This window comes from Pongo pygmaeus, chromosome 5 (assembly GCF_028885625.2).
Source record: "Pongo pygmaeus isolate AG05252 chromosome 5, NHGRI_mPonPyg2-v2.0_pri, whole genome shotgun sequence".
NCBI classification, from domain to species: Eukaryota; Metazoa; Chordata; class Mammalia; order Primates; family Hominidae; genus Pongo; species Pongo pygmaeus.
Genome location: NC_072378.2, coordinates 62,915,373 through 62,939,889, shown reverse-complemented (window position 1 = coordinate 62,939,889; position 24,517 = coordinate 62,915,373). Strand labels below are relative to the sequence as shown.

The 24,517-nt window shown below is 36.0% G+C and overlaps 1 protein-coding gene across 1 annotated transcript in view; it reads left to right on the top strand.

Moving 5' to 3' along the window:
* LOC129037898 (protein eyes shut homolog) overlaps positions 1 to 24,517 on the top strand; it is a 518,317-nt gene extending 493,800 nt beyond the window's left edge. Inside the window, exons 13-14 of the mRNA XM_063666297.1 lie at positions 13,479 to 13,640; positions 18,328 to 24,517. Of these exons, the coding sequence (XP_063522367.1) occupies positions 13,479 to 13,640; positions 18,328 to 19,526 (1,361 nt within the window). The 3' untranslated portion in view covers positions 19,527 to 24,517. The remainder of the gene's footprint in view (positions 1 to 13,478; positions 13,641 to 18,327) is intronic.

The following is a 24,517-nucleotide window of genomic DNA, read 5'->3' as shown; positions in this document are numbered from 1 at the left end:
GCTGATAGATGATCCATAAAGAGTATGCCAAGAGATGGTACCATTGGTCCATCATTTGCTCCCAGCCTATATTGTGGGGTAGGGGTAGTATCCAAGAGAACTGGTTCTGAAAAAAGGGGTTTTTGTTTTTTGGGTTTTCTTGAAGAACATTATTGGCATAGGAAGAGGGGTTAGGATGTACCCAAAAAATGAGTGAGAAAGGAATCAAAATGTACTCAAAGAAAGTAAAGCCTCTTGCCACAAGGAAAGCCTAAGATTTCCCTCCTGGGGTTGTCCATTTCTGCTGAGCTGACATTGGCTGTGAAACAGGAGTGGAGCATGAGAGAACAAGATCTCAGAGTCAGACCTATGTCCCTGGAGTGACAGAAGACTTAAGACCAGTGCCTGACCCACATCCAAAGTAGCTTAAAGCCAAGAGGCTGGCTGTAGCTTTCCCTAAAAGCAAAGCCAGAGGCATAGCAGCTGGGGAATAGAGGTGCCCACCAAGATAAGCAGGCATGAGTCACCTTTAAAAAACCTTGACCAGAAAGGTAAGTTGTCTCAAGAGGAAATGTGCTGGAGGCCTCCCACAAGAGCAAAAGCTGATTTGGATTCATAAATGGTCTGGCAAGAAGCATCAGCCTTGTCAAGAACTGCAGGACAGATGTACAAGTGAAGAGTTAAAGAGATTTCAAAGATCCAAAAGAGTGTCTGCCATGACAGAAGATACTAGACAGCTGATAAAGAGCTACAAATAGCAGCTGACAAAAAAGACCCTTCTCTTGTCTTCTTAGCACTTATCCTCATTGTGATCTTGGAAAAGCCAAAACCAGCAGAATGGAAAGTGAAGAAGGAGGGTAAGGACCAGTACAAACAGCAAAACAAAAACATACGACTACCCCGACTACCCTAGTACAGCCTTCTAAATTTGAGTCAGATGAGCTGTGGAAAAAGGATTGGAGCTTAGAATTAGGTGAAATGTTGGCAGTTTGATTCAGATTGAACGGGGTCTCTTAGTACCTGAAAATGGGAACTTTTCACTGAAACCTGAAAATGCCAACAGATCTAACAAATTTACCCAAGGTACCATCAAGGATGAGAATGAAAGATCTCACAGACATCTCCAAAGGGGAATCACAGGGGAAAATCAAGCTACTTCCTGGCTGACCAAGTTCAGCCCTTTCAATAAATTGTGACAAATCCTTGAATCTTTTTCTTGATCTTTGATGTTATGCCAGTCTGTGCTCTCCCTGAAGCAATCTTTTGCTCATATTAAAAACATCTTCCTTTGATATTCCGTATCATTTATCCTTAAGTGTTTTGAGAACACATAATATCTTTACTCAAAATATTGTTTTAGAAATCTATGGATTTCATAAGTCAGATGGTACTTCATTGCAATCCAAGTGTTTCCACTTCACTAATCAGCCTATTCTATTTTCTTTTTTACTAGATGGTATTGGCCAGTTAATGCTGCACTTGTTAAACAGGAGTAAATATAAATATTATTAATCTCTCTGAGGGATTCTATTTATAATAAAGACCATCAAAGTGGTGATCATGAGTGAAATTTGTGTAATTAAAAGTAACTTGAATTATTAGTTATTACTCCTCTCAGAAAACTAACCACTAACCCTTCTGAAACAGCCCCTTACTCTGACCGTCCCCGAAGCTATTGGCCAGAACTCAGTAGATCAGTTATACAAGAAGAGCAGTTGTGGCGTTTTATTCTTAATTAACCTATATGGATTTCTAAAGTCTCCCAAAGATGATTCACTGCCAGAAAAACTTGGTATGAGTCACTGAAAGCCCTGGACCTTTCCCAAATTCTACCTCAAAATGAACAACAGAGGAAACATTGAGCAGCTAATGATGATAGATGCTATTTACTAAATCAGAGTCCTTTGAATCCTATTTATGGTTTCTGTGAAGTCCTATTTGTGGCTTCTGTCTGCTTCTAGAGGCAGACCCATTCACACCCAAAAGGCATCAGAATTTTCAGCACTCAAGCTGTAAAACCTTAATGCACATAACTCAACAATAAAAGTATCAACTATCTATGCACTGTTTCAAAACATACAATCCATTCTAAATAGTTCTTCATCTATCTCATCTTTAAAATAGATCCATCCCTTATCTAGGAACATGAGACATTGACATTCTCAAACACATAGCTTTATTATAAGAATTTCAAACCAGGTGAGAGAAATGGGAGGTGCCAACTTATATTCAGCTCTTCAAGCAAAGTGTTTTGAAAACAAAAGTCAGGATCTGTATTAGTCCATTTTCATGCTGCTGATAAAGACATACCTGGAACTGGAAAGAAAAGAGGTTTAATGGACTTACAGTTCCACATGGCTGGAGAGGCCTCACAATCATGGGAGAAGGCAAGGAGGAGCAAGTCACGTCTTACATGGATGGTGGCAGGCAAAGAGAAGAGAGCTTCTGCAGGGAAACTCCCATTTTAAAACCATCAGATCTCATGAGACTTATTCACTATCAGAACAGCACAGGAAAGACCTGCCCCCATGACTCAATCACCTCCCACTGGGTTCCTCCCGTAACACATGGAATTCAAGATGAGACTTGGGTGGGGACACAGCCAAACCATATCAGGGTCTTAATTAACATCTGGAATATAGCATTTTAATCCAATTAGGACTACACTTCGTTATACACATTATCTTTTTGGAATTTTTGTGGTTCCAAAAGTGCTGAATATTTTCATGTAATCTTAAGTGCTATAAATAAGAAAATTAATACTTTCTGCCAGGCATGGTGGCTCACACCTGTAATCCCAGCACTTTGGGAGGCTGAGGCAGGTGGATCACAAGGTCAGGAGTTCGAGACCAGCCTGGCTAACATGGCAAAACCCCATCTCTACTAAAAAAAAAAAAAAATAGCTGGGCCTGGTGGCATGCACCTGTAATCCCAGCTACTCAGGAGGCTGAGGCAGCAGAATTGCTTGAACCCAGGATGTAGAGGTTGCAGTGAGCCAAGATCACACCACTGCATTCCAGCCTGGGCGACAGTGCAAGGGGGTGGGGGGAATAAGTTTACTTTTTAATTCATAAAGTAAAATAGTACCAAGGTCAATGTTGAATTTCCTTGAAGTGAATGTTATGGTACATAATGCAGATCTGCACCCCACCCCTTTCTAAATGGAGGTACTCACTTCCTCAACTATTGGGAATATTGCCAACAGAGAGTTCAAAGTAAGTCCCTCACGAGGACTGAAGAGAGCTGCCTAATCCAAGGTTACACCACCTCACCAGTGACAGCTTTAATCCAATAACTGTTCAAAGAGAAGATGACAGGAAGAGAGGGGTGCCCCAAAGACCTGGCCACTTTGCTTCAATTTGAAATGACTCTAAAGAGCTCCAGGGAGCTCCAGAGCTCCCTGTGAAATCAGCTGCCAACTTCTCCCTTTTGCTGTCTTCTCCCTCACACATGTTGCTTCCAAGCACACTCTCCAATAAACCTCCCATACACTAAGTTCCATCCTCCCTCACACACGTTGCTTCCAAGCACACTCTCCAATAAACCTCCCATACACTAAGTTCCATCCTCCCTCACATACATGTTGCTTCCAAGCACACTCTCCAATAAACCTCCCATACACTAAGTTCCATCCCAGAGTCTGCTTCTAGAAAAATAACCTGAGACAGAAGGACACAGGAACCAGCTTGAAGGAGCTCTAGCTGGCCAAATCAGGGAGAATTTGATAAACAAAACAATTATGATAATAGATTACAATCCATTAAATAAAAATTATACCATACTGATAGAAAGGAGGGGAGGAAGGAGGGAGGCAGGGAAAAATGAAAGAGGACATGAAGGAGGATGAGAAAAAGGAAAGATCTTCCATACATTTATTTATTAGCGGAATTCCAGCTAATAAATGTAACACGAGTGTTGTAAGTAGATAATCAGTATGTAGCAATGATCTCAAAAAGGTACTTAATTCCTGCTGGAGTCATCGATGAAAGTTAATGCTGCTAGTGGGTGGAGATTAGTTGAGGATCAGGATATTGATGTAATTTTTGAATACTTTTGCCTGACATAGAAATGAATTACAAGGGAAAATGGAGAATTTTAAGTGAAGAAACCTGGCAAATCCAAATATTGCTATTTGTATATTTGATCATCTGCTCAATAATCAAGTTTAGTATTAACCGTAGTGATATGGGTCTACATTATGTAGCTCTTGATGTGCACATCATTTCTACAAAGATTACATGGTTTGAATCGATCGTGCAGACACACCAGATAGAGCTAAGTTGAGGGTCATTCTACAGGATGTAAAGCCTCTTAAAAACTGTCAAGAATATGGAAAACAGTAAGAGGAACTGTTCCAGATTGAAGAAATATGAAGAGACATGACAACTAAATGTAACGCATTCCTGAAGGGCATCCCGGACAAGAAAGGAAAAAGAGACCATGTTGGAACAGTTGAAACGTGAATCATGCCTATGGGTTGGATTGTTGGATTGTAGTGTTGTATCAATGTTGACTTCCTGATTTGGAGGTTTGAGTGCTAATTATATAGGAAAATATCCTTGTTTATGGGAAACATTGACTGGAATGGTTAGAAGTTGTAGGACACTGCATCTTTACCTTGTTTTTATAGGTTGGGAAAAAGGTCTAATAATAAGTAGGGTGGGTGTGTGTGTGTGACAGAGACAGACAGAGACATAGGAAGACAGAGACAGGAACTGAGAAAAAGAAAAAGATGAGAAAATGCAATAAAATAGGAACAATTGGACAGTCTGGGTGAAAGAGATAAGGGAGTTCTTTTTTGTTATGGCAACTTATCTATAAGTTCAAAATTGTTTCAAAGTGAGTTATTAAAAATTATATTTCCATTATTACACACCTCTTATAAGCACCTTCAACACTCAAACCACCATTGTTTCTATTGCACAAAATGATTTTTTTAAAAAACTCAAAAGTAAACTCAGACACAGCAAACGTGGTGTAAGCTGAGAAACCAAAACAAAACAAAAGCCTCAAAGGTACAAATTAAACTGAGCAACGTAAGGCCTCGTGCTACCTGCTACTGATGCACAGGCAGAGTGAGCATGTTTTTCCTCTGAATCATAGCTTTGAGCAAGTCTGTAAATGTATACATAATATCAATTCTTTTGTATTTTTGAGGCTTGTTTTATGGCCCAGTATTTAGCAAATATTTGTATATATTTTGTGTGTTTTTGACAAGAATGCATATTGGGAAGGTCAAATGCTATGTCTATGTCCATGATATCAAACTTGTTGATTGTGTTGTTTAAATCTCCTAAATTCCTTACCGATCTCTGTTGCTTGATCTATTAGTTACTAAATTCTAGATCATACATCAGCCTACTAAACCACCACCTTGAACATCTTAAAAACATCTCAAATGTGTCCTACCTGAGTTCCACATCTTCTCCAAAACACCTGCTTCTCCCAGTCTTCCCCATTTCAGTTAATGACAACATTATCCTTCCAGTTTCTCAGGACAAAAACCCCATAGTTACCCTTGATTCCTCTCCTTCTTTCTTACCCACATGTGATCTTTCAATTTTTCAAAATATATTTGAAATATGACCACTTTTCACTACCTCCACTGCTACTTCTCTGATACAAGCCACCATCACTTCTTACCAGTATTATAGTAATAACCTCTTGATAGGGAGTGCCCTGTTCCCACATATGCATTCGTCACTGTATTCTCAGTGCAGCAACCAAAGCGATATTGTTTAACTTCCATCAGATGATGACACTCCTCTGCTCAAAGCTTTCCAATGATTTCCCATCTCATTCTTATAAGACAGTCTTGATGGATGTAATAGCCATAATATGTAGAGACAATTTTCTATTGGTCTGTCATGTTTCTACGTAACTTTTTTTTCAACTTTTATTTTAGATTCAGGAGGTACATGTGCAGGTTTTTTACAAGAGTGTGCTGCATGATTCTAAGGTTTGAGGTACAATTGAACCAGTCACCCAGGTAGTGAGCATAGTACTCAATATAGTTTTTCAACCCTTACTCCCATCTGCCTCTCCCCGATTTTGTAGTTCCCAGTGTCAATTGTTCCCATCTTTATGTCCATGTGTATCCAATGTTCAGCTCCCACTTATGAGAACACACAGTATTTGGTTTTCTGTTTCTGTGTTAATTTGCTTAGGATAATGCTGATTAAAGGTACTGGCTGTTTTTGTTCTCGGTTATCTTTTCAAATATGTTTGTGTAGAAAATATTCTTGGAAGACAGGGATAATGTCTTCCTTTGGAGCAATAAGCCAGTTTGCTTACTGCCTTATAAGATGGAGATACTGTCTTCATGTGGAGCAAAAAGCAAGCATGCTCACTGCCCATTATAAAAATATTTGGATCTCTAAACTCAGACTTCCTCCCCAAGCAACCCAATGCATGTTTATAACGTGGTCCGTGAGAGAACTGAGGTTCATAGAATTGACTCAAAAATGCTGATACTTTGGCTACTACTAATGCTGTAATAAACTGTCCTTTGTCTCTGGAATTTCATGTCTCTTACTAGCATCACTGAAAATGTTAAAAGCACATGGATACAGCTAGAGGCCATTATCCTAAGCAAATTAACACAGGAGCAGAAAACCAAATACCACCTGTTGTCACTTATAGGTAGGAACTAAACACTGAGTACAGATATAAAGATGGGAACAACAGGCACTGGGGTCTACTAGAGGAGGTGGGGGGGAGGGGCACAAGGGCTGAAAAACTACCTATTGGGTACTATGCTTACTACTTGGGTGATGGGATCAATTGTACGCCAAACCTCAGCATCATGCACTTTACCCATATAGCAAACTTGCACATGTACCCTTGGACCTAAAATACAAGCTGAAATTAAAAAGAAAAGAAGAGAAGTTGCAGGCTAGTAAGTTAGCTAGCCAGTAGGTAAAAGTCTCAGAACCTTCCCAGTCTTTGAGAATGTGATCTGGCCCCCATAACCTCTCTGACCTTATCTATTAAAACTCTCCCCTTCCTTAACACTCGTCCAGTCACACTGCCATCCTTCCTGTTCTTTAATCATGGTAGGAACCCTATCACCCCAGGGTTCATTATTCCGTCTATCATCAAAGAGCCACTTGGCCCAATTCTTTACCTCCTTGAGGTGTTTATTCAAATACCACCTTCCTCATAATGCCTTTCCTGCCCCCACATGCACACATGCCTTTCTCCTTTCCCTGATTTTTAAAGATGTATCAACATATATTCACTATTTAAACATATATCATATATTTAGTTTACCAACATATGTTTATTTAGTTTACTATTTCCACCCACAAGGATGACAGCACAAATAATTTTTGTGTTTTACTGTTATGTCCCGGACAGGTAGCCAAAATACTTCAACTTCTGTGAACCTAGTGAATGTGTTGGCACAGACCTTTGCCTATGGTGAAATAGGGAGGGTTGCCAATGGTCACTAAATCTAGAAGATGGATAGCCAATCAGGAAACATTAATTTATGGTTTCAAAATACATGTGGAATATTTTCACCACAAAGTGATCATTTTTAGGAGTTGATAGACATACAAGAAATAATTGGGCGTATCTCAATGACTAATCACTGGTATGTCCACCTCAATTTTTCTCGACTTTATTTTAATCTATAAAATAAACATTTGAGTCATACTAAGCATAGTCATTTTTCCTGTTCGTTTATCCTTGAAGCTGCTAAGTAAAAATGTACCTCTTTTTGAAATGACATCTTGCACCAATATTTTGAATGTGTATTATTATTAGAAAATGCAATCCTCCCCAGCACTTTGTTACTGAATACTTAATCAAATAATAAGCTATTAGAGCTGAAGCCTTTCTCATTATATAAAAAATATGTATTGAGGATCTTCTCAAAACATACAATGTCAGAGCTATTAATAAAATTCATTTCTTTTGATTTTTAGTTCAGTGATATTTACATATAATTTCAGTATGTGTCACTTCTTTGGAAACGCACAAGTTAGGAGGTCAGCTGTTTTATGATACACTCACATGTGCACAGATAATTCTTAACTCCTGCACTGACCCAGTATCAACAATAGTTTCAGCAAAAGCTTCCTCTTGAAATACAATTCGAGCTCCTCCCCACTGGGTAACAGGGAACCCTCTCATCATGCTGTTGTTGACTGAACTCTTCCATTCTTGAGACCCCCATCCCAGATGTTAAATCCAGCCAAAGGAAAGCGGCAAAGCCAAATAGGTACTACCACAAAACCTAGCCTTATAGGTGTTTTTTATCTGCATTCTTCATTCTGTTCAATATTTCCTACAAACTCTTCCTCAAGAGGGAGAGGGAAAAGATTACTTGTAAGATGTTAAAAGTGTGTATCAAATATAAACAAAGAGGACAAACTATTAATTTTTGAAAAATATTAGCTATCTGCTTATAACATAAAGCTTGATTTCTAGCTCAAACTATTCACAATACTATGAGCCACAAAAGTTAAAGGCCTATAAATTTAAAAACATACAAATTTATGGTAAAAAATATAGAATGCAAAACTAGAATCTCTGAGGGAAAAATATAGAAGATCATACATAACTATGTGTTGAGTACTGTTTTTAAATAAGACAAAACAAGTAAATTGTAAAAGACCAAGAATATTGGTAAATACAAAATTAAAAATTTTGAATAGCATACCATAAGTAAAGTCGAAAGAAAAATGACAAATATGAGGATATACTTGCAATAGATATAAGAAAGGATTAGGACCCAGAAGACATTTTAAAAATTGCAAATCGAATTTAAAAACATACAACAGACATAAACAAGTCACAGAAAAACACAAATGGCCAATATTCACACAAGAAACTCAACTTCACTTGTAATGAGCAAAATGCAAATTAAAATAAAATGGAATCATTATGACTGCTAAAAACTTAAAATTTTAATAATCTCAAGTGTGCTTGAGGATACATATAAGGATATTCTGTCATCCTCTGCTGGTTGTGGACACTTTAGAGGGTAGTTTGGTGGCATCTATTAACTCTAAAAATGAACACAGACCATCACACTGCGATTCCATTTCTCACGTTTGCACATGAGAAACTTTCTCACGTTTACAAGGAGATATAATTAAGTATGTTTATCAGTATTAGTAATAACAAAATAATTTTTTTTGAAGTGGAGTCTTGCTCTGTCACCAGGCTAGAGTGCAGTGGTGCAATCTCAACTCACTGCAACCTCTGACTCCCAAGTTCAAGCGATCCTCCTGCCTCAGCCTCCTGTATACCTGGGGTTACAGGTGCGCACCACCATGCCCAGCTAATTTTTTGTATTTTTAGTAGAGACGGGGTTTCATCATGTTGGCCAGGTTGGTCTCGATCTCTTGACCTCGTGATCCGCCTGCCTTGCCCTCCCAAAGTGCTGAGATTACAAGCGTGAGCCACCGTGCCCAGACAATAACAAAATAATTTCAAGCAACTCAAAACATGGCAACATGGCAGTGGTTAAGTAAATTATGGTATAATTAATCTAAGATAATCAAACTATGACAAATCCAGTAGTAAAAGCCAGTGCATCTGAAGTTTAAAGAAAAGGAGGAAAAGTGTACAGACAGTAGCATACTTCCATGTAGATTGTTCACTGAACATCTCCAGGGAACACTATTCATATAAATTACAATGTGATGACTTCCCCTTGGGGTTATGCAGCGCACCATATGCACAATGGTGTGAATGCTGGGAATTTAACAGGAGGCCAAATCATGCAAAGCTCCAGAGGCTATGGTAAAGAATCTGCATTTTATTCTAAGTAAAATCCCTGAAGGGTTTAAAGAGGGCAATGAATTGATGTTTTCAAAAGGTTTCTCTGGCAGATATATAAAATGTATGTGAAGAGATTAAGACAAAAAGTAAAAGATCAATGAGGAGTACATTGCAATGGTCTAATCAAGAGTTGATAGTGGCGTCAACTTGGATGGTGGCAGTGGTAATGGAAAGATGGGGCAAATATGAAATATATCATGCAGCTATAATCTATTAATGCATTATATTGGGAAAAGTAAAGGAAATTTTGGAAACAGCACAATCAAACTGATTACCAAGTTTCTACCTGGGGCTTTGAATGGGTGGTGGGACCATTTGCTGATCTGAGGAAGGCTGAGGGAAGAGTATCTTTCAGCAGTACAACTTCAAACATGTTAAGTTTGATATAACTGAGATAGCCAAAACAAATAATCAATAAGAGAGATGACTATATAAAACTGAAGCTAAGAGAAGAGGTTTAGATAGACGTAAATTTTCAAGGAGTTATCAAATGTATAGGTATTTCTTGAAGTCATGGAATTAGATGAGAGGTCACTAATGGAAAGAAAAGAAGAGAGATGGGCTATGGAAAGCCCTGAGGAATTATAAAATTTATAAGACAGGGGCACATGAAGCTAGAGAGATAGGGTGGGAAACCAGGAGAAATGGAATACAACTGAAAATAGCCTAGTTACCCTTCAATGAGGGAACTGCTAAGGAAATCATCCTATATCCATTTCATAAAATATTATGCCACAAAATACAGTCAACTGATCTTTGACAAAAGAGGAAGAAGAATAAAATGGGGAAAGGATAATCTTTTCGACAAATCATGCTAGAAGAAATGGACATCCACATGCAAAAAGAAAAAAAAAGAATCTAGACACAGACATGACATCTTTCACAAAATTTAACTCAAAATGGATTCAAGGCCTAAATGTAAAATAAAAAACTATAAAACTCCTAGAAGAAAATATAAGAGAAAATCTAGATGACTTTCGAGTTTGATGATGAGTTTCTAGATGCCAACCAAAGGCAGAGTCCATGAAAGAAAAAAATTGATAAATTAGATTTCATTAAAATTAAAAAACTAATCTGTCAAAGACACATGAAAGAGAGTGAGAATACAAGCCACAGACTGGCAGAAAATATTTGCAAAATATATATTTGATAGAGAACTGTTATCCAAAGTAAACAAAGAATTCTTAAAATTCAACACAAAAATTAACTCAATTTTTAAAATGGGCAAAATATCTAAACATAAACCTCACCAAAGAAGATACTCAGATGGCAAATGAGCATATGAAGATGCTCAACATCGCACGTCATTAGGAAATTACAAATTATAATAATTGGATAACACTAGATACTTTTTAGAATAGCTAAAACCCAAACACTTATCACCTAAAGCCAGCAAGGATATGGAACAATAGGAACTCTCATTCATTACTGGTAATGCAAAATTGTACAACAATTTTGGAAGACAATTGGGCAGTTTCTTACAAAACTAAAAATACTCTTACCATATGATCAAGCAATTGTGTTCCTTGGTATTTGTCCAAAGGAGCTGAAAACTTGTGTTCAAACTATATGATTCCAACTATATGATATTCTGGAAGAGGCAAAACTATGAAGTCAGTTAAAAAAGATCAGTGGTTGCCAGGGTGGAGGGAGGGTCAAATAGGCAAGCAAAGAGGATATGATGTATGATTTTATGTATGATACTGTAATGGTAAATAAATTTCACAATGCATTTGTCAAAATCCATAGAATGTACATGAAGAGTGAATCCTATGTAAATGATGAACTTATGTGATAATGATGTGTCAATATAGATTCATCCATTTAACAAATGTACTCTAGTGGGCAATACTGACAGTGGAGAAGGCTGCGCATGTGTTGAGGCAAGGAGTATATGGGAACCCTAATACTTTCCACTCAGTTTTGCAGTGAACCTAAAATGGCTCTGAAAAAATAAAGTGTATTTTAAAAAATACCTTCCATGTATTTAAAAGAAGTGATAGGCAAAATATGCTAATATCAGTTTCACAAAGATAGATGGAAAAAAGCAATTACTTATGCATAGTTTATATAAAATGTGGTTTTATTTAAAATAAATCAAGTATTAGATATATGCATATGTTAATTGTATGTGTATTTTTTTAAAGTCTGGCTACATGTACAATAAACTTAACAGTAATTCTTGGGATTAAGAGAGGAGAGACAATGAAATTTCACTTAAAAAATGTTATACACTTTTATATTGTTTGTCTTATAATAAACATGTATTAATTTAGCAATATTTACAAGACCATTTCAAAAGGACACTCACATTTTAAATCACCCTTGTGTTCTTAAAATTTTAACCAGATTTTATGAAAATGTGGTCCAAGGAACCTCTGTCAGAAACACCAGGAGGGTTTATTAAAAATGGGGATGCTTTCTGAATCCCATCCCAGCATTTTTTTTTTTTTATGACAGGGTCTCACTCCGTCGCCCAAGCTGGAGTGCAGTGGTGCCATCTCGGCTTACTGCAACCTCCACCCCCACCTCCACCTCCCAAGCTCAACTGATCCTTCCACTTCAGCCTCCCCAGTAGCTGGGACCACAGGCATTCGCCACCATGCCCAGCTAACATATATATATATATATATATATATATTTTTTTTTTTTTTTTTTTTTTTTTTTTTTTGAGAGATGGTGTTTCGCCATGTTGCTCAGGCTGGTCTCAAACTCCTGAGCTCAAGCAATCCTCCAGCCTCAGCCTCCCAAAGTGCTGGGATTACAGGAGTGAGCCACCGTGCCCGGCCTCCATCCTGGCTTTAATAAATCAGGCCCTCTAGGAATGAGGTATAGCACTTTGCATTCTTGGCAACACGATCAGGTGATTCTAACCTCTACCCTTCTGAATAGCAGTAAGTCGAAATGAATGAGTACAGTTTTTTTAAAAAATCAGCAAATGCCAACACCTTTTGGATAAACACCTACCAATTATTCAATCTAAAGTAAAAGGAGCCGTTAGCATATGCCTGGTCCACAGAGCAGGGAGAAAACTAAATAACTAGATTAATGGCTAAGCTATGTCCTGAACCAGGGCGCACTCTAAGAAGCACTGTAACATTATAAGAAAAGAAGGAATATAGATTCCATAGGGATAAAAACTGGCCAAATGTGCAGAACTTTCCATCTCCCTCTCATAATTCCCATTGGGTCAGTTATACACAGAAGCAAAAAAAAAAAAAAAAAATCAATATATTATGCCTTAAAATATATCCTGACTTGATTATACTCTATATTTGAATCAGAAATATAGAGGCTGAAGAATAACTTATAAAGTGTTGTCCTCTATCTTCCAACATTTGAAGTATCTTTCTGAAAGCATTATAAATGTAAGACATTTCCAAGAATTTCAGCTATGCATCGGATCCCTCTATATAATGCAATCTAGAGCAGAAGATTTGTGTCAGATAGTATCAGCCAAAAAGGCATAGTTACCAGAAGCAAAAGAAGGCTTTTCAGTAAGTGACTTCGTTACAAAACCCTGAAGTTAGTGGAATTAAAACAGACTCACAAAGTTACCAAGGTTCGATGTACTCACCTACAAGCAACTCTTGGGCGAGAAATCCTTAAATTACAAAATTATATAAGCAGTTTATTGTATTTATGAGCAATGTTTTTTAATCCAGCAGATAACTCCCACAGTTCTCTTTCTCTCCTTCCCTCAGCTTTATCCATAAGTGATCCATCTTTCAGAAGCAATGAGTTATCCTGGATGTCTTTTGCTTCCTTTCATGTTCGAAAAAAGACACATATTCAATTGCAGTTTCAGCCTCTCGCTGCAGATGGTATCCTATTTTATGCTGCACAACACTTAAAAGCCCAATCAGGTAAGATTGGCAGGCTGTTTGTTTGCAGAATGAATTCCTAATAGTCTATTAAGTAATGTATGATAGTGTTTAATTTGTGTCACCTAGTATTTAAATATGTAAACATTTGATGCTTTTATGTTCTATTGTCACTGCAAGTGTATGCTTATGAATTTAGAAGCCCTAGATATTCAAATAAAATAGCAACAGATTTGTTGGAATTAAAGTTTGCAAAATCTAAATATAGTATATGCTCAACTTTAAAACAATACCATCAAAAAAGACATTAAAGCCATGCATGATAGTACTATGTCAAAGGAGACAAAATATGCATATAAAAGATTTTTTAAAAGGAAGGCATGGCTGATATATTTCCTGTAGATTCAACCACATTTATAGCTCCAAAAATTCTCTTTAAGTTGTTCCGTCATCCAAATAGTAAACCCAGGATTTGTGTTCTGAAATGCTTATAAAAACATTTTAGGATTTTAAAAGGTACATATTTATCATAAAATATGAAATAAAGTATCCAATTGGTGTTTTAAAATTTAATTTTTTAGGTTTTACTACTTTACCCTTGATATCCATTTTCATTCATTTCTCCAAAATTCTGACAAAGACATTTGCACATATAGTTACATCTCTATTGCTAAGTATTTTTAAAATCTTACATTTGACTTTATTTGATCTTGTCTCTCAGAAAATGAGAAACAATTTTGATATAGAGAAATAATTACATTTGCTTAATTTCACATCATTAGCAAAAATGGTGCTCTAATGATCATAATCTAAGTAGTTCTTATAGAAGCGTCTTGACTTGCTTCTAAATGATAAGAATATCAGGAAATTCGACCAAAGTGGTTCCATCTCAATGCACTTCTGAAATACCCTCAAAATAATTTCAAAGAGTAAAAGTACAATTGAGCTATAAAATACAGCTCAGAAGAAATTTGTTCTCCTGAGATATTTGGTTTTAAATTCATGATTAAATCTCCCTGTGAAAATGTCAAATAGGAGAACCACACACATAGATAAATTTTCTATTTATAAATCAAGAGACATTAAAAGACAATCAGCTTCAGTTATATTGCTAATAAAACTCAAAATTAATGTAAGTGGGACCTATGTAAGAGGGCAGAAAATCAAGGTATATTCAGGATTGTGACTGGCTGGGAATATTGTACTATAGTTTTATAATCAGTACAACAGATACATATTTGTGTTTATGTATATGAAATATAAAGCTCATACACACTAATACACATAGGAGGGCAAGAGCATATCTTCTTACATCTGTTATTCAATGCATGTAGTTCAAGACAATCAAGAGTTTCCTTTTTTATGCCATCAGACACTACTTACAGAGATTCATTAGTTTCACACGATTGATGCTGCATTTGACACTTACATAAGAAAATCATGAAAATTTTTAAATATTAAAAATATAAGTTCTACATGCTTAAACCTAGATTAACCAAAAACAATTATCAGATGAAAGGCATAAACTTATTTTTTAGCAATCAAGTGATATAACAAGTTTATTTGAAGTCTCTCATTTAAGGTTGCAGAAAATGCAGCTGACAGTCCTGTACTTTGTACCTTCTCTAAGAACTGTGCCTGATGTAAACATTAACCAAGTCTTCATAGTTGATCCTCTGCTAAGAGGACCTATTAGTAAAAACTAACCAAACACTTAATACACAAAGTTAAAATCCAACAATTTGAATAAAAGCAGCCAATGTGGTTTTCACATATTGAAAACCAAATTCTAAATTAACATGGTTTCTGTATCTCTTTAGAGGTTAATAATTTGAGTACTCTCAAGTAGTGTAAAATTTAAAACAAAATGATAACTTGAAAATTATACTAGATGATCTTAGATCTCTGATTTTTGAAAGATATTTTAAAGAAATAAGACTCTGGTCCCTTTTCATCTATTTCTGCTAAAAATTTAACACCTTTAAAAGATTTTTGGTATATAAAAATTATCAATATTTTGTTAAGCACAAATTAATCAAAGCCTGAATTCATCTGATATAGTTATAATCCTCCCAATGTGTATAAAAAGGCCTAGTCATTGCAATGTGAAGTTAAAACATATTCAAATAAACTATATTAAAAAATATATAAATAAGTTTAAATTACCATTGCTTTCCTTTTCTAGAGAAAAAAATGTATATACAATTCCCCTGACATGCTGATTCTGTAGTCTCTTCACAAATATTAGGTCCTACAAGGTTTCTCTTATCTATAATAAAGCACGGTGGGATAGCAGATGATGAGGTAGAAACAGCAGCAGAACAAAGGTGGGAGAAGCCTCAGCCATGGTTGAGTGGGCATTAAATAGCCAAAGTGAATTCATTTATGATCTTTATCCTATTTGAGCTCTGTTTCTTGTAAGGACTGTTCATTACATTTTCTTACTCTAATGCAAATCCGAGGCCAGGTGCAGTGGCTTATGCCTGTAATCCCACCACTTTGGGAGGCCGAGGTGGGCGGATCACCTGAAGTCAGGAGGTCAAGACCAGTCTGGCCAACATGGTAAAACCTCGCTCTACCCAAAATACAAAAATTAGCTGGCCGTGATGGCCAGTGCCTGTAGTCCCAGCTACTCGGGAGACTGAGGCAGCCCAGGAGGTGGAGGTTGCAGTGAGCCGAGATTGCACCATCGCACTCCAGCTTGGGGGACAGAGCAGGACTCCGTCTCAAAATAATAATAATAATAATGCCAATGTGTACTTATGACCCATAACTAGAGCATCACATCCTAAAGCAATGAAATTTAAAAGTCTATGATTTTTTAAGCTAATACAGCTTTTAGCTTCCATAGCCACAGAAAAACTTTTTGTCAATTTTTCATAAGAACATACCAGCTGAGTTAAAATAACTCTTTCTTCGCAGAAGCTATCCTTGCTCTTTCTTCTGGTTGGCAACATGACCAATGATAGTATAGATCACAGCTTTAGCTTTCCTAACCATTTATTAGATATTTTTTATTCTAATGTAGCTCTTCACTATAAAATTGTTTACTACAGGAACAGTCTACAACACAAGGAGCAAGAAAAGCTTCCTCCATAATCTTGCAAAAGATAACTGGTTTGTGTTCACTTGCAGGCCACAAAGTATATTTAGATTGCTATAAATTTTTTGAACTTAATTATCAATTATGTTTACTTGTTCTAGTTTTTTGTGGTATAACCCAATGTATATTTTTTCTTTCCTAATCTGAAAGTTTATAATGTTGCTTCTCTTTCCTTATAGTTAAAAATACTGTACGTTAGAAATTATGCAAATAAACTGAGTTTCTTTGTTATGAATTTTTTAAAACAATTTTCATGTCATTATAGGAAAAAAGTTTTTCTTTCAAGCTAAAACTATTATTTGAGAAATATTCTGAGTCATCTCAACCCACAACCCTACAAACGTATTTCTTTATTTAATAATTATTTAGCATCTATTTATGTGCCAGATACCGTTTTGGGTGCTGGGAATCAACTGTTGGACCAAACCAAACACAGACCCTGTTCTCATAAAGCTTACAACCTAGTGGATAAAGCAGCTGTTAACCAAACAATCACATATGTAACGACATAGTATACTCACTAAAAATTCCCTATGAGGAAAATAAAGCAAGAGAACCGTAGTTTGATAGGTGAAGAACTATAGAGCTGCCAAGCATTCCAACCACTCTAGAATGGCTTGGTATAGACCACAATGGAGAATAGAAGGAAAGAACACCATTTGCAGGAGGGAGGTGTGGAAATAGGCACTCTGGAGGGAGGAAGAAGTAGTGTAGCATAATGCCGAATATCCCTGGATGAGAAAAGAAAAAGGTTGGGAAATTTCAGAGGGAGAAGAAAATGTTTCATGGAGACTTCTGCATGGTTCATTATTAATAAGTCATTTTGCTATCCTCTTCAAGCAATCTTACAGTGTAGAAACATTCTTTTTCCAAGCTTGTAGAATTGCCTTTACTTTTCTTCTGAATGCCTCATTGCAACTTCAGATGCTGGATGGTATTTATTCCAATTTCTTCACACGACTATATAATTATAAAATGAGATATACTGTAATGAAGGGCAACCTAGTGATATGAAGGCACTGACAGAAAAAAATGCCTGACCAACTCTGGGAAATCAAGGAAAACTTCTCTGAGGAAGTGACACTTGATCTGAAACCTGAAGGACGGGTAGGAGTTATCTAGTTGAGGTGGAATGGGGTGGTGGAGTGTTTCTAGAAAACAGGCGAATGAAATCCTTAACAAGGTCAGTGTTGTTGGAGTAAGGAGAGTGTAAGGATGGGGAAAGAGAACATTCCAGGTAAGGTTGGAGAGACAGGAAAGGAGCCAGGCATGTGCAGAGAATTATAGGTACCTAGCCTGACAATAGTGAATGCCATTAAATGGTATCATAAGGATCAGGCTTTCATTTGAAGAAAAACCTCACTTTAACTTACTACCACAATACATTCATTCAATAAGAACTGTCCACAACGAGAGAAAATTTATGTAGCCAATTGCTGAACAAAATGAAATACAAAATATATGCATTTTGCTCTGTGAGTGGAAATAAAACTAACACAATTGTGCTCAAGATCTGTTACTTTTTCCCCCATAACTAAAACTTATACAACTTGGCCAGAAAGAGCAAAAGTTTTCAATGGAAACTTTTACTGTCGCTAATCAAACTTACTGTGTGCTTTCTTGCAGGTGATTTTTTATGTATATCTTTAGTAAATAGTTCCGTTCAACTTCGCTACAACCTTGGTGACAGAACTATCATTCTAGAAACTCTCCAAAAAGTAACTATAAACGGAAGTACCTGGCATATAATAAAAGCAGGAAGAGTTGGTGCAGAAGGCTACCTGGATCTAGATGGGATAAATGTAACAGAAAAAGCCTCCACTAAAATGAGTTCTCTGGACACAAATACAGACTTCTATATTGGAGGAGTCTCTTCTTTAAATCTTGTAAATCCCATGGCAATAGAAAATGAACCTGTAGGTTTTCAAGGCTGTATCCGACAAGTTATCATAAATAATCAAGAATTACAATTAACTGAATTCGGAGCAAAAGGTGGCTCAAATGTAGGTGACTGTGATGGGACAGCCTGTGGGTACAACACATGCAGAAATGGAGGTGAATGTACAGTAAATGGCACAACTTTTTCTTGCAGATGTTTGCCAGATTGGGCTGGAAATACATGTAACCAGTCTGTGTACTGTTTGAATAATCTTTGCCTCCACCAATCTTTATGTATACCTAACCAATCATTTTCTTACAGTTGCCTGTGTACTTTGGGTTGGGTGGGAAGGTATTGTGAAAACAAAACTTCATTTTCAACTGCAAAATTTATGGGTAATTCTTACATCAAATACATTGATCCAAATTATAGAATGAGAAACCTCCAGTTCACTACTATATCCTTAAATTTCAGTACCACTAAAACAGAAGGTCTAATTGTATGGATGGGAACAGCTCAAAATGAAGAAAATGATTTTCTGGCAATTGGTCTCCATAATCAGACCTTGAAAATAGCAGTTAACTTAGGAGAAAGAATCTCTGTGCCTATGAGCTATAACAATGGCACATTCTGTTGTAATAAATGGCACCATGTAGTTGTAATTCAAAACCAGACTCTTATCAAGGCCTACGTAAATAACAGTCTAATTCTTTCCGAGGATATTGATCCACATAAAAACTTTGTTGCTCTAAACTATGATGGCATTTGTTATCTAGGGGGCTTTGAATATGGTAGAAAGGTAAGTATTGTTACTCAAGAGATTTTTAAAACCAATTTTGTTGGCAAAATTAAAGATGTATTTTTTCAGGATCCAAAAAAAATTGAACTAATTAAATTAGAAGGATATAATGTTTATGATGGAGATGAACAAAATGAGGTTACATAAGCTAACACTAGAGATTTTAGTACACACTATACATAAATGCAGTTATTTTGATAGTTATTTCTTTGATACATTGCTCACGGGGAATCAACTGTTTACTATTACCTGACAGTCTAAATGCTAACGTATCTTTTTGATAAGACTACAAAATGTCACTGAAGGTTCTCATTGTTTTTCCTACATCTAATTTATCTGTATATATTTTGATTCATGTTTTAACTCCATTAGTTCATTCAGTGCTTATTCACAGAGTGTGCTTATTCACTTTGCTTATTCACTTTTTACCTATCCCTAATGCTTAAATTTTAAAATCAATGTGTAAACACAATTTTAAAAATCAATGTGTACGCTGAACTTTAAAATGTTTAAAATACAGTTGGGAATGAATTAGGGATAGGTACAAATAAAAAAATCAAGTTATTAATCAAAAGAAAAATAAAAATTATACAAAGCAATGTAACCATATTGTATTACATGGCTTAGCTACAACTATTTATATGATTCAACGATGTAAAACTTGAACATAGATTTAAACCAAAAATTATTGCATGAATGTAGAAAGAGAAGGTGAGAGGAGAGGAGAACAGGCTGGTAAGAGCTAAATCCTTATCTTTTATAGTAAGACATCAATAGATATTACAATATGTGCAACTTAAAAAATAGCATATGCATATCACAAACACGAAGGCAAATATCCCAAATATCTAAAAGAATTAAAAATGGTTGCCTCTGAAGAGTAGTGCAGAGGCCTGTTGCTTCTTGCTTATGAACCTTGTAGAACTATTTGACTTTTTAAAACCATGTACTCATATTAACTGATCAAATTAAAAAATTAACCTTAATTTGTGTTTAACTGCTTTCAAGTCTACAGATCTCAAAATTGGGCATAAAATAGGTTCTAAACAATGCCATGGAAAATTACTGTCCTAACAATTTAGTACTGTTGATAGCATAACTTGAAAAAATATTATTTTTCCCAAAACAGTTACTGATATAATTGTGAACAGAACTTTCACTTCCCACTCCCAGTCCACCACTGCAGGTTGGAAAGCAGTTACTGCTGTTGTTACCTGACATTTTCTGAGTTTGATATCCGTGACAATTTTGCTACTTGGCAACCAGCAACATTATGACTGACTTGGTGAACTAACAGGTAGAATAGGTCATCTGGAGAAAAAAAATCTTAGTAATAAGCAGCATGTAATGTTCAAAAGGAAAAATATGTAATTAATCATCAAGTAATTAGAGAAAAGATTTACAAAAAATAAGAGCTGATGAATACACATTTAACTTCTGTGCAGATTCCAGTCTATACAAAGTAACTAGGTAGTAATTTATCATTCAAAAAATATTACAGATTTTTGTCTTATTTTAGCCACTCCATTCCAATCAAAAGGCTACAGACATTCCTAAAAGGACCTAGGACCAGAGTTAAGAATGTCAACACCATTCGACAGGGCACAAATGTTTCCAGACATACAGTTCATATTAATACTAGGAAGTGTGAGGGTAGAATATAAGGTAGAACTGCAGAATGTTTACACATTGATTCAAAGGTTTTTTTTTTTAACGGAAACCACTCAAGACAACTCCATCAAATTTTGCTGAAAAACTGTGACCTAAACTGGTATTGATCCATACTATTGCATTTAACTTTGGAGATACTTAGATCATAAGGATAAATGCTCTAAAGAAATTCCTTTTGGCAGCTGGTAATCAAATCTAACCTTTCAGAAAACACACTTTATGTATAAACCAAAAAGGCTGTTTTATGAAAGCTTACAAAAGAAGAAACTGCCTGAACCACACTCCCATCATATTTGGCCATGTGTTCTCTCATAATAAAGTGTGCCTTTTCTTTAAAATAGCACTTCCCAAAGTATGGTCCAAGAACCCCTGGGATCTTTTCAAGGAATCCAGAGTCCTCCCTTTCCCAAAAACAAATGCACATATAGCCAGATTTTCTTCATATATTTCAAATAAGATGACATACTACAAAACACTGAATGCAGGGCAGTTAAGAGAATCCAGCCCTAAGTCAGAAATTGGAAATATGCAAAAATCAAGACAATGACACTCTTCTTACTAAATTAGTTTGGAAGTTAACTTTTATATAAAGTTACATTAACAGATGAGATTATCATTAACAAATATTTTTAACGTTTATCATTTGATTTTCTAGTATGCTAAATAATGATATAAGCCATATAAACAAAAGCTTTGACATTCTCAATTTTTAAGAGTGTAAGGGGTCTTGAAACCAAAAGTTTGAGAATTGCTGCCTTAAAGCATTTCGCAGTTGCAATTTTACGTTCAGATTTTATAACTTGTCTTCTACCTGTAATCTCCACAAAATTGGAACTTTCCCATTTTGCTCATCATTGAATTCCAAATGCAGAAAATTGTGCTTGCAGAATAGGGAGACAATATTTAACAACTGAAAACTGCTGCCTTTTCTCCGATAAATCAAAATGACTTCAAAATATATTTTTCACCTTAAAATCCTGCAAAGTTCATGTAACAAATCAACACTATTCCTGCTTCCTATTTTTTGCTATCCTGGTGATGATGGTGTTGACGATTTCCTACGTGAAATGCTTTTCCAGTATGAAATAAAAATGACTGCTACAGAAAGACCTTTAAGATAATTTTACTATAAATGTATGAGGTATCTCCAAGTGTTGAATGTAAACAGAACATTATTTAAAAATAAGGTGCAGTAATATTTACCTTTTCGGTCTCCTTATAAATAATAAGTTCCTGAAAAAAATCATTACTTTGAGGACAAAAATTATCTTAAAATAAGGAGTTTTGAAAGACAGCTTGGGCTAACATATACATATATATACACACATGGACATGCACACACTAAATTATTTCATAGAAAAAGTATTTTGGGGATATTTAGAGTTATATTGGATTCACTGCCCTTTGAGTGCTTAGGCTATTTCCCTCAATGACTCTGCTCTGCATCTATCTATAAGATGAAACTTGACATGGTGAACTCAAGTTTTCAAAGGACTTCTAGCTACTGATCTGTTTTCAACTCACTACTTTTTTGCTCTACATATTACTATAATTCTTTGTGAAACAGAAATCAAAGAATTAGGGTGTTTGGCACCTTTTTAAAAGCAGTAACCAATTTTATTTGCAATTTCCTTTAAGAGACAGAAATAAACCTGATTGTGTATATAGTTCTTTGCAGTCATTAGTAAGTTGTAGCCTGACCAGTGTTAGAGGGATCTGAGATGAGCATAGTACAACTAGTATATCCAAATGTTAAAATACTGTTTTACTAAGATCTGGTTCATTATCAAGCTCTCATAATGCATTTAAGTTTGGTTCATAAACTTTAAAAACACAGCTATTAAAAACTTAGGAACAACAGAGTAAAGTTACCTGTTAACGGGTAGTTTTATGTTAACACACACGTTAACGTGGAGGGGCTTCACTTTTCACTCCATTTTCTTCTCTATTGCTGGTGTTATTGTTCTTAAATTTTTCACATGTATTTACTATAGCCTTAGCTATTCTATAAAGATTTAATTCACCCACAATAAACTACAATTAGTAAGTCAAGGGCTGTGGTAGATGATAACCCCCCAAAAGATGTCTACACCCTAATCCTTGGAACACCTGTAAATATGTTAGGTTACATGGGAATAGGGAATTAAGGTCACAGATGGAATTTAAGTTGCTCATCAGCTGACCTGAAAATAGGAACATTACCCTGGATTATCTGGGTGGGGTCAATGTAATCACAAGGGTCCTTTGTAGTAGAAGAAGGAATCAGAAGAGAAGGTCAGAGATAGTAGAGAAAGACTGGGTCCCACACGGCTGGCTTCAAATATGGAGGAAGGGATCATGAGCCAAGGAAATTGGGTGCCCTCTAGAAGCTAGAAACCAAGGTGCAAAAAAAAAAAAAGAATCTCCCCGAAGTCTCCAGAAAATGAATGCATCTTTATGACACCTTGATCTTACCCAGTGAGATCTGCAGACTTCTGATCCACAGAACCGTAAGATCATAAATTTGTGTGGTTTTTAGCCACTACACTTGTAGTAATTCATCACAACAGCAATAGAAAACAGGAATAGAGAATTAGGATTTGTGATTAATATAAATTTTGCAAATCCATACAAAAGAACTTACAGGTTTTTAGTTATGTCTTCTGACTGACACCGAACAGTTGGGTTGCTCAGTGAAGGGTTTCGGACAGTTCCGTGGAACGCAAAGAAAGAGGGCGTATATACGATCATCAGGCTTTTGCTTCTTTTTCTCATTCTCAATTCTCAGAGCACAACTGCTAAGCACATGGACTTTAGAGAAATGAACTGAGCTAGGATTCCTGCTCTGACAACAGCAGGGTAACCTGGCCAAGTTTCCCAACTTCTCTAAGTTCCAGTTTCCTCAGCTCTAAGCCTTCACCTTTGAGTTGACCAATGTTATACTAAGTGCTCAAAACCAGGGATGCCTTACAGAGGGCTCAAGGAGGCTTTCTGATTGCCACAAAGATTACATGGGGTAAACTTTACAGGTACTGAGATATCCTGGTACTTTTATCTAATAGAGGTATGCATTAGCTATCTTAAGATGATTCTAAGCTTTTTTAAGTGTAAAACTTTTTTTAAAGAGCAGGTTTTTCTTAAAACAGGAGAAACTGAACGATGAAATTCATGTAATTCACTAGTTTGTGTAAGGCTGGTTGTACCTGGGACTGAGAATGGCTTTGGATCTACTACTCATTGAAAAATCTGCTCATTTTCCCTTTTTTTCCTCAAAAGGAAAACCTCAAATAGTTAGTATGACCATACCTTCCCTATTCTCCATACAATGTTTCAGTCAGCGGTTACAAGATCTGCCTCTAACCCCAGGAGATAAGATACTCATCCCTAATAGAAGGCTTTATGCGCCTTGCCTATTTTAAAAACATGTATCAAGATTCAATTAGAACTGATTAAAGAATTTTAGATATGTAGAAGAAACTATTAGCTAA